Consider the following 11,267-nt stretch of genomic DNA (forward strand, 5'->3'; position numbering starts at 1 on the left):
TTGGAGAGAGATCCCTCTACCTGCAGTCCAGGACCCCGGACAGCGCACATGAGTGAGCAGAATGGAAAGGTACTGACTCAGCTGCAGCCTGTTTCCTAACGAGCAGGGAATGGTATTTAAGGCGCGGTCGAGGCTGCAAACAGGTTCAGTCGGCACCCTTCCTGAGCGTGTGAGAGGGAGAAAGGCAGAGAGAGGAAGGATCTTCTATGCCCTGCTGTACTGACCCTGAAGGAGACCCCACCTTTACGAACGGCAACCCCAAAGACCCGGAACGGACGCCGGACACGTGAGCCAAACAAAAACCTGTCCTACTTACCCTATATCTTTGTGTTTCCCCCACCCAGCCCGGACGTGGCTGAAGAGGGAAGGAGGGAGGAGGCCCTGGAGCATACCCCAGTCTGGGAAGAACCTTAGTTTATTTTTGCCTGAACGGCCCCTTTTATTTCTCCAGTTTTCCCCTACCCTTGCCCTGAGGGGGGGCGCTATCCCCAATACCCAAAAAAAAAAAACACAGAAAAAATAAAAAGAATAATTTTTTCTGATATCTGCTATCTCCTGTGTCTGGTTTCCAGCTGCGCCCGCCCACTGCACCTCAGGATCCACCCCGAGGCACCACAGTATATAGTCCTACCTCTCACCGCAACCCGCTCTCTGCACCCTGAATATGTAGCCTATTGCTGCCATGGTGTAGTGATCAGCTGTATTCAGACATTCAATGGCAAAATGTTAGCTGCAACACATAGACAGTAAGATACAACACCTGAAAAGTTTTGTTATAGGGAAAAACAAGATACCATGAAGACGAACAAATCTGTGCAGAATCTGCATATGTACTGCATATATACTGGATGACTCTGGCCACTCGACGGAGACCTCACTCCTCTCCGTCAGTGAATCACTCCATGCTGCAGGAGCAGCCCCCCTCTCCTCTGTCCTCATTCTTCTAGATCTCTCTGCTGCCTTTGACACTGTGGATCACTCAGTCCTCCTGTCTTCCCTGTCAGCAACAGGGATCTGTGGCACAGCCCTGAATTGGATTGAGTCCTACCTCTCTGGTTGCTCCTTCCAGGTTGCCTGGTCTGGCACAGTATCGACACCTCGGCCCCTTGCCACAGGTTCCCCAGGGCTCAGTCCTAGGCCCGCTTCTTTTCTTTCTTTACACTTGTTCCCTTGGCCCTGTTATCACTGCACATGGTCTATCCTACCACTGCTATGCGGACGATACCCAACTCTTCATCTCATTCCCACCATCTGAAACACAGGTTATAGCCTGTATCTCTGCTTGCCTGAGTGACATCCAGAGCTGGATGGACAACCACCATCTAAAGCTCAACTCAGGTAAGACTGAAATGCTATTAATTCCTGCTATTACCTCCCCGTCTGGATCTCTCCATTTCCCAAGGGGATACCTCACTGACGCCATCACCCTTTGCAAGGAACCTTGGCAGGGTGATGGACAGCAGACTGTCCCTCTCCGAGAACATTGCGGCGGTGACCCGGTCATGCAGGTTCTTCCTATACAACTTCCGGAGAATTCACCCCTTTCTCATCCCCTACTCGACCCAGCTCCTGGTCCAAGCAATGGTTTTGTCCCACCTGGACTACTGCAACTCCTTCTTGGCTTGCCTCCCATCGTCCGCCATCAGACCCCTCCAACTTATCGAGAATGCAGCAGCTCGTCTGGTCTTCAACCTTCCCAAACACTCATATGTCACCCCCTGCTTACTTCCCTCCACTGGCTGCCTGTTATGGCTTGCATCAAATTCAAAACATTGGTGCTAGCCTTCCAAGCAGTTAAGGGGTCAGCCCCAGCTTACCTCCAAAAAATCATCAGACCCTACACGCCTGCCAGACCTCTTCATTCGGCCACCACAGGCCACTTGGCACCTCCCCCTCTCCGAACTTCCACCTCCCGCTCATGACTACTGTCTGTTCTGGCTCCACGGTGGTGGAACGAGCTCCCTGTTGAGGTCAGAACAGTAGAATCTCTTGCCATCTTAAAGTGCAAACTGAAGACGCACCTCTTCAAGCTGCACCTCTCCCTGTCCTGCCCTACCTCCCTGTAAACCTTAATTGTTGTCTTTACCTGCGATATTTACTTCTGCATTAAGATGTTTAGTTTGGCTTGGTAAGCAGTGTTTGGCTAGGTAAGCGGTTTGTTCATACATTTGTGTGTTGCGCTATTATGATTGAAAATATATATATATATATATTTAAAATTTAATTCCGAAGATCAGATAGGCCCTGGTCCTTATCCTTGTTGTGTAGATAACAGTTGAAATTGTACTTCCCTCTAGGGTCTTTCAGCACACGTATCCCTGGTTATGGGTATGCACTTTGCACTTTGTTGTACGTTGCTCTGGATAAGAGCATCTGCCAAATGACATTAATGTAATGTAATAGATTACGTAGGAAACATGCTGTGTTTCTGTCGAGTTGCATGAGCATATTACATTTGTCGTATAATTTATTTCTTGCTTGCCATAGCAACATTGACCAGTGTTAAAAAAACAAGGATTAAAACAAGAAAGCATAAATATTGCTTTATTCATCGTGAGCTGATTGACTGAACTGCTTTTGGCCAAGTTTGACTTGCCTTGCTATTCCAGATACTAAACTTTAAATAAGAAACATCTGTTTTTTGTGCACTGACCATCACCACAGGCTTGAGCTCGGAATGTCTGATAAATAATTGGCGAAAAAATAGAAGAAAAAACACACACAGGACTCCTGCCATATTTGCTGGGGAAGGGAGTTTTCTTGGGGCACTCTTCCAAACAGAAAAGAGTCATTGAGAGCAATACAGTGTTTAGACAAGGATATATATAGTTTTTTTATTTTAATTTTATAATATCATTTTTTTAATGACAGAAGCCAAAAATGTATTAAGTAACTACTAATTTGTCTACCTTCATTAATCTCACCTGAAATACAGGCCAAGTGCTTAATATTATGTAAACCCTTTCAGCTTTCTTTTAAAGACAAGAATCAGAAATTGACATGCAACATTTGATAACTGGAATACAAATACGGATTAAATCAAATGACACTTTAAAAAGTATACTAATATCAAGCCTATAGCATATGTCAATATTATTATGTTTAAAGAAAAGCTTAATCAAGTCTGTCTGGAAAAAGAAAACAATGCAGGAAATGATAAGTATACTGCAGATGAGAATACAGTTAAAGATATGTAGTTTCACGAGGTTCGTCAGAGTCACTGTAGAGGAGTTTCCCAGCTGGATCACTGAATAGAGCACTGAGCTGCTGCTGCTGCTGCTGCTGCAGACATGGCTGCCCAGATCGCACTGTCGGCTTCTCCCAAAATCATCCATGCATTCATACGGAGGAAGGCATTGGAGCTCTCTGCTTGCATCAGGGCAATCATAGAGTATCTGTCATCGATCTCCTTCTCCACCCGTTTGATCTTCTTCTTGTACTCATTCTCTCTCTGTCTCCTGGTATTCTCCAGCTGTTGCAGCTGTTTCAGCTTCTCGGTCTCCACCTTGAGCTGTTTCTCCACTCCTGCCCTTTTCTCACTCATCCTTTCTATGTTCCGCTCAATGAGTCTCTTCTTCCGCTCGTTCTTTTGTTCCTCGTTGCTCATCTCGGTGGAGAAGTTTTCCCAGTCTGCCTCCAACTTTGCAATGGCACACCTCTTCTCCCTTTCTATTTCTTCCCGTTTTCCCTCCAGTTCTTCCTGCTGGAAGACTACAAGGGCCTGCTCCATTTTCTGGAAGGCCTCATTGGTAAAATAGGGGCTCTCTCTCTGTGCAAGCATGCAGTCGATCATCTCCAGCAGGTTGGCCACCTGGCCGGGATCCTGTTTGTCCTCGTTGTTGAAGGGCAGGATCCTCCTGTCAAATCGCTTCACCAGGTTCTGAATTGTTTCACCCTGCTTGGAGAGGAAGTTGTGGAAAGAGGCTTTCTTCAGCTTGTCTGCATGGGTGAAGATAAGGATGGTGTATCGGGCAGCATCACTCTGGAAGATGGTCTGGATGATCTCCACGCTCTGCTGCTCTTCCTGGGTGAAACGGCCGATCTGCAGCACCAGGAGTATGGCATGGGGCCCCGGAGCAGACATGGCCATGCACCGCAGGATTTCATCCTGCACAGCCTGCTGGGAGAGTGAGGTATCAAACAGGCCGGGCGTGTCTACCACTGTCACTCTTCGCCCCAGCACCATCCCCTGAGCCTTCTCACAGACACCAGTCACTGAGCCCATGCTCAGGTTAGACTCAAACCGCGTCTCCCCCAGAATTGTGTTGCCTGTTTCACTCTTCCCTGCTCCTGTCTTCCCCACCAAAACCATCCGCAGCTCCTGAGGAGGGTAACCCCTGCCCTGTTGAGAACCTGCGGGAGAAGAGTTTCCATTCAGGAAGTACAGATAGCTCACTGGATTCAGTAACGTCTTCCACATGGTGCCTATTATGAAGGCAAACTTAAGGAAAGAAGAAATTCATGTTTTATTGGGCTTAAAAACCAATGCATTTCAGAGTTTTGAAACATGTTTTTGTCTTATGAAATGTTCTTTCTCTTTGTGATAACTGTCTCCAGACAAGTTGTAATGTTCCTGTATTGCTGTCTGTTAGTTATTTTGTTACTCCTGTAATTTATTATTTTTTATCTGTTTTTTTCTATTTATCCATTCATAGTTATTGCATCCGTCTCCCCTGTGATGTCTGTGTCTGAATGTATTCTGAGCCTGAGTCACTCCCCGGTCTGCGTGTTTCACTATTCGGGTGGTTTCGGAATTTTCCGGTTTCCCACAATTCCTTCTCAACCTCGCTGTTCTGAGACACACCTTTGTCCGATTCCGAGTTTGCCTTTTCGTTTTGATCTACGCTTTGTGTTTTCAACGTCTCTCTTGCCTTGCCGCTTTGTACTTTTGCCTTTCTGCTCTTCTAGATTTTTGACTTTGGACTGTTTATTGACCATTCTTTTTGCAACTCGATTTGGCACTGTGTTTTTCGGATTACCTGACTTAGACACTTGGACTGACTAAACTATGATTCCTGATTATCCCTTGGTCTGCGCTTGGAACGGACATAACACAAGTACAATACAAGTAAATGGAATTGAACTCAATTTCATATTTGTTCCTATTTTCCTTACATATTGGTAGTAAAGTACCTCATTAAATAAATATTTTTACAAAGCAGCTACTTCAGCAGGTTAGTGACAGTCTACATTATTTCACGGAATAGCATACACACGCCATCATCCACAAAGACTAATGTATTTATCCAAACATATTTCGCAAAACCTACTCATTAATTAATTAATTGTATTTTTTAGCTAGCTATAGCTCATTTCGGGTGTGTTCTCCCAAAACTACAACTGTAATTTAAATATGTTTTTAATTAGGCATCAGTATCAGTCAACAAACATTTTAATGATACCTTGCAATGGGATCTTGCACTGATTGATACGATATAAATCGTTTTTTCTTCGGCTTGGAAATACGTTTTTATCCAATACTATAACACAGTAATAATGCTGATACCGACCTGTCGCACAGTACGGGCTTCTTACAGAAGTCATAGTTCTTGTCAGCGCAGATTCAGGACAGATCGACGGTACAAACTCCTCGGGTGGTCTTCCTGCAAAATAATTGAAATTAATTAAATTATCTGCAATGGTATAAGTGAATCGTTGGTAATGATCCCGTCCGAGTGACAGTGCTCATTCCCTAGTGAAGTGTGAGTGGTGCCCTGCAGTGTGTAGGGGGGGGAAATCATTCTGAGGACTTTTTTTAGTTCTGTGGAAAATGAAACTTAACATTCTTAGGTCGTGACGTCAGGAAAAACAGTTATATAAAAAAAGCTATTCTTCTTGTAATTAACATTTTCTGGCATTGCTAAATAAGAAATAGAAATATTCGCCGTTTTGGGGTTCCATTCCCAGTTTACTCGATTAAACAAATAATAAATCGGGACTTGTGTGTGCAGCTTTGTGTGCCAAGTTAGAATTCTGTACGCACTACCTGGACCTAAGTTCGTATTCTCCTTACTTCATCTCCAGAATGTATATGAATGACCAAAATGTTTTTTGCTAATGGGTTTCCCTGCCCATTTTGATGATTCTTTCAGTACAGTTAATTGTTACCTTTATATTGACATTTGCACAATAATTGTGACTCTTGGGACCGTGGAGAGGAGTTCGCTGGATCAGGAATCGACTGAGCGGTAAGTAGCTTGCTAGTTTTTTGTTTAGTTTTAGCTTTAGCTCTCGTAGCTTGATATCTTTATATTAAATAGCTACGCATATGTCCTTTGACCGGGATCGGGATGGCGGGCAGTAGTGGAGGGAATTCCGAGGAAGAAGAAGATATGCATTTAGATGAACGGAAAAAAACGAATAATAAAACAGTACTGGGTAGAGGTAGAAGGAAAAGTGTGTCAAACGAGAAGAGGAGTGTGGGGAGTGGTAAAAGAGGTCTTGACGATACAAGTACAGAGGAGAACGATAAAGAAACGTTCCGTTAAAAGGAAAGTAATAAGTGTCGAATACAATGTAGTGGTGAAATTTAAGCAGGACTGTGAGCCCTATTGCATTAACAAGTGCATTGAAGAAGAAGATTGGGGATATTCAGATGGCAAAGGTCCTACGAGATGGACGTTTACTAATAATTTGTAAAAATGTAGAACCGAGAGATAAGGCATTGAGGATTAAGAATATTTGTGGGAGGGAGATAATTGATAATCGAATGTTGGGAGAAGGTAGGTTACTGAGAGGGGTAATTACGGGTGTACCAGTTGAAGAAAACTTGGAGGAACTGAAAGGAAATATAAGAGGTGGAGCGGTGAAGGGAATCAAGGGACTTAAGGTAGTAAGATTTGGTGAGAAAGTGGATAGTCTGTCTGTCCTGTTGGAGTTTCATGAAGATGTTTTACCTGAAAACGTTTTGGTAGGTTACATGAGTTTTCGTGTGAGAGCTTATGTTCCTCCGCCACTGATGTGTTACAAATGCCAGAAATATGGCCATATTGCTGCAGTCTGTAAAGGAAAACAAAGATGTGCTAGATGTGGAGGAGATCATAAATATGGAGAATGTGGAGAGGATGAAGTTAAGTGCTGCAATTGTGGAGGAGCATATAGTGTATCATATAGAGGGTGTGAGGTTAGGAAGCAAGCGAGTAAAAGAAGGAAACAACATATCATATGGAGAAGCAGTAAAGAAGGTACAAGGAGGGAGAAGAACAGAGGAACAAAAAGAACCAGAGAGAAATGATCAAGCTTTAGGAGATAGAATGAGGGTAGAACAGATAGAAAGGCCAAATGCTGATGTGAATAAGGATAAGTTAATTTTATTTATGGCGTATGTGATTAACTGCTCTGATCAAGCAAAAACCAAGACAGAAAAGATTAAAATAATTGTAAAAGGGGCTACAACATTCTTGGACATCAAGGGACTCTCATGTGAGAAAATTCAAACAGATCTGAACATGGTATTGAATCAAAATTCAGCCGCACTAGGACCTTCAAAAGGATGTTGATTTTACAATGGAATGCCAGAAGTCTAGTATCAAATGGAAAAGAGTTTAAAGCATATCTGTAACATATAGAAAATATTCCAGATGTAGTTTGTATTCAAGAGTCTTGACTCTTGAAGCTAAACCAAAGCTAAAGTTTGCGATCAAAGGTGATGAGTGTATGAGAAGGGATAGAATAAATGGAAATGGAGGTGGATGTGCAATATTTATAAAACAAGGATTACAATATAAAGAATTGGGAAAGGGGGAAGAATTAGAATATATAGGAGTCGAGATTTGGATCAAGGAAGAGAGTTTGAAAATAATAAATTATTATAACCCTTGTAGAAGAATGGAAGTTGAGTCATTTAACGAAATAGAAACACATTTAGAGGGAAATATAATTTGGTATGGAGATTTTAATGCACATAGTGGGGACAATGTGGGGAGATCATAATGATGCCAATGGTTTGGTAAATGAAGAACTCATGGAGAATAATTTGTATGTTTAAATGATGGAAATGGAAACAGGTATAAATTTGAATACAGGTAAGACAGCGATAGACATTACATTAGCCTCTGAATTTGTGGCGAGGAAATGCTCATTTGGGTGGTGATCGTTGGTACCTTGGTGGACAAAAGAATGTGGTGAGGCAGTGAAGAATCAAAATAAAGCTTTCAGAATTCTGAAAATAACTCATAACTTTCAGAACTTAATCGAGTATAAAAAGAGGCAAGCTATGGTGAGGAAAATTGTTAAGAAAGCAAAAAGAAAATGTTGGTGGAATTTCTGTAACTCAGTTGGTAGAGACACACCAGTAGTAGAAGTATGGGGGATGATTAAAAAAATGAATGGGATTAAGAGAGAATATGGATATCCAGTTTTAAATAATGGAGAAATGTCAGCTGTGTCTAATGGGGAGATGGCTGAAATACTTGCTGAGACATTTGTGAAAGTGCACAGCTCAAACAATATTAATGACGAAAGTAAAAAGGGAAGAGACAATTATGAGAGAGAATAGTGGAGTAAAGGGAGCTAATGAGGAGTCGAGCGAGATTATAAACACACTTTTCACTCAAGTGGAGCTTAATTATGTAATTAGGAAATCAGGGACAACATCACCAGGGAAAGATCAAATTTGTTACATTATGCTGCACCATCTTAGTGAAGTATCAAAAGAAGTTTTAATAGAGTTTTATAATAAAGTGTGGGAAGAAGGGAGATTACCCACCAGTTGGAAGGAAGCAGTAAATGTACCTATTTGTAAACCAGGAAAGATCATAACAACCCAAGTAATTATAGAAATGGTAAATGGTTGGCATTTATATAGCGCCTTTACCCAAAGCACTGTATAATTGATGCTTCTCATTCACCCATTTATACACATACTCACACACCGACGGCGATTGGCTGCCATGCAAGGCACCGACCAGCTCGTCAGGAGCATTTAGGGGTTAGGTGTCTTGCTCAGGGACACTTCGACACAGCCCAGGCGGGGGATCGAACCGGCAACCCGCCGACTGCCAGACGACTGCTCTTACTGCCTGAGCCATGTTGCCCCACTATTATAGATTATAGACCTATAGTCTCTATATATATATACACAATTATAGACCTATATCCCTGACATCTCACCTATGTAAAATAATGGAAAAGGTGATAAATGGTGATAAAAAGTGATAAAAGGTGACTAACATTATATAGAAACGAGGTTTAATGACACAATATCAAAGTGGGTTCAGGAAAGGAAGGGGAATTATGGATCCAACGCTTTGTTTAGAACATGAAATAAGAAAGGCTCAAATAAATAAAGAGTGTAGCAGCAGCCTTTTTTGATGTGGAAAAGGCGTATGATATGTTGTCGAAAGAAGGATTATTGATAAAGTTAGATAAATTAAGAATAGGAGGAAGAATGTACAGGTGGATAAAGGATTTCTTAAGAGATAGAGCAATTCAAGTTAGAGTAGGAAGACGTTATTCAAAGAAATACATTGTGGAAAATGGTACTCCACAAGGAAGTATAATTAGTCCTTTATTGTTTTCTATTATGATGAATGATGTATTTGCCAATATAGATAAAAATTTTGGAGTGTCAATTCATGCTGATGATGGTGCAATGTGGAAAAGAGGAAGAAATGTAGAGTTTATAGTGAAGAAGGTGCAAGAAGCTATTAGAAAAGTTGAAGACTGGGGTTTTAAAGTGGGGTTTTAAATTTTCATTAGAGAAAACAAAATCACTATTCTTTACACGGAAGAAGATAGGGAACCAGTTAAACCTAAGATTATATCGGAAAGAGTTAGAAAGTGGGCAATCCACATACAAAAGATAATTGACAAATGTAAAAAGGTATTGAATGTGATGAGGTGTTTAGTAGGAACTGAATGAAGTGCAGAAATAACAGCAATGGCAACTATATATATAAATTTAATCAGATCTGTTTTTGATTATGAGTGTGTAGTATATGGATCTACAGCAGACAATTTGTTTTAAAAAATTGGAGGTAATACAATGGCATTAAGATTATGTTGTGGTGCAACTGAATCACTGAATCTAAGAAGAACACAACTTTATTTAAATTATTGGGTAAATTTACAAGGTCATACCAATCAGCATACAACTCAGAGTACAATAAAGCCTTGTTGGGAAAAAGAAAAAAGAAAGATAAAGAGCTTTGGGTGGGTCATTGGTCAAAAAACAAGAGAAAAAGAGATTAGGGAGAAGAAGATAAGTCCAACCATTCTTTTTCCAGCCTTTCCCCCATGGGTTTTTCTGGAGATTATGGCTGAGTTTGAACTTTTAGATAAAATAAGAGGAAAAGATTTGAACAGTATTGCAAATTTAGTAAACTCTTACATAGGAAATAGGTATTATGGATGTGTTCAAATATACACAGACGCATCAAAAACAAATAATATGCATCAAAGCAATAATAGGGTTGAAGTTTTATATGTTGTGCCAGAATTTAAAATCGTATATAAGAAAAGATTAATTGATAATGTTTTTGTCTATACATTGCCATTTTACTGGCTTTGCATTGGGTGGAGGAAGTAAGACCACTCAAAGTAATTATATGCTCAGATTCCAGTGCAGCATTAACAAGTATAAGAAACAACTATTTGGCATGTAGACAGGTTATTGTATTAGAAATATTACAGACATTATATAGAATTCAAAGGATGGGGTTAATTGTTAGTTTTTTATGGGTACCAGCACATGTGGGAGTAGAAGGCAATGCGGTTGCTGATAAATATGCCAAAAAAGCAACAAATAGAGATAATGTAGGGGAAAATTCACAGAACAAAAGATCTCCCTCCTAAAAGCATGATAAACAATCACAAGTCAAAATCAGACTACACCTTAGTGAGCAGGCTGGTTCCTCCAAAACTCTCGACAATATATGCATGTATATGTGTATCAATATATCCATATTAAAGTATGATATGTAGCCTGTATAGTTTCAAACTGATTAACTGCTAAATTGTGCTAGAATTACACAGTGACCCATATGTAACCGGAGTTTAAAAGCAGCCAGCTGCTCCCAGGTACGCTGCTTGTTATCAAATGAACCTAGAACATTAATTATAGCTGAGCTTATGAAAACGCAAGAAACCACAGTGAAAACTGTTGAAATGAGAGCAAAGAATGCAAAGAATGTAACGTACATTTACTCACTTCGAAGAGAATAATGAATCAAATGTTTAGTATGTCTGTATATTAGAAAAGAATATTAGAAGATAATATTAATCAAATGTTTAGTATGTCTGTATATTTTCAATGATAACTGCTGCTT

General features: G+C 40.7%; 1 protein-coding gene across 1 annotated transcript; it reads right to left on the reverse strand.

Annotated features, from left to right (window-relative positions):
- Positions 1 to 3,244: 3,244 nt before the first annotated feature.
- On the reverse strand, positions 3,245 to 4,186 carry LOC133114112 (GTPase IMAP family member 9-like). The gene has a single exon (XM_061223303.1). The coding sequence runs from the start codon at positions 4,184 to 4,186 to the stop codon at positions 3,245 to 3,247; it is 942 nt and encodes a 313-aa protein (XP_061079287.1).
- Positions 4,187 to 11,267: the final 7,081 nt, after the last annotated feature.

Source organism: Conger conger, chromosome 16 (assembly GCF_963514075.1).
Source record: "Conger conger chromosome 16, fConCon1.1, whole genome shotgun sequence".
NCBI classification, from domain to species: domain Eukaryota; kingdom Metazoa; phylum Chordata; class Actinopteri; order Anguilliformes; family Congridae; genus Conger; species Conger conger.

Excerpts from the sequence above, each read along its gene's own strand:
- LOC133114112 (XM_061223303.1), bottom strand. The coding sequence starts at position 4,186 with ATGGTGCTGGGGCGAAGAGTGACAGTGGTAGACACGCCCGGCCTGTTT.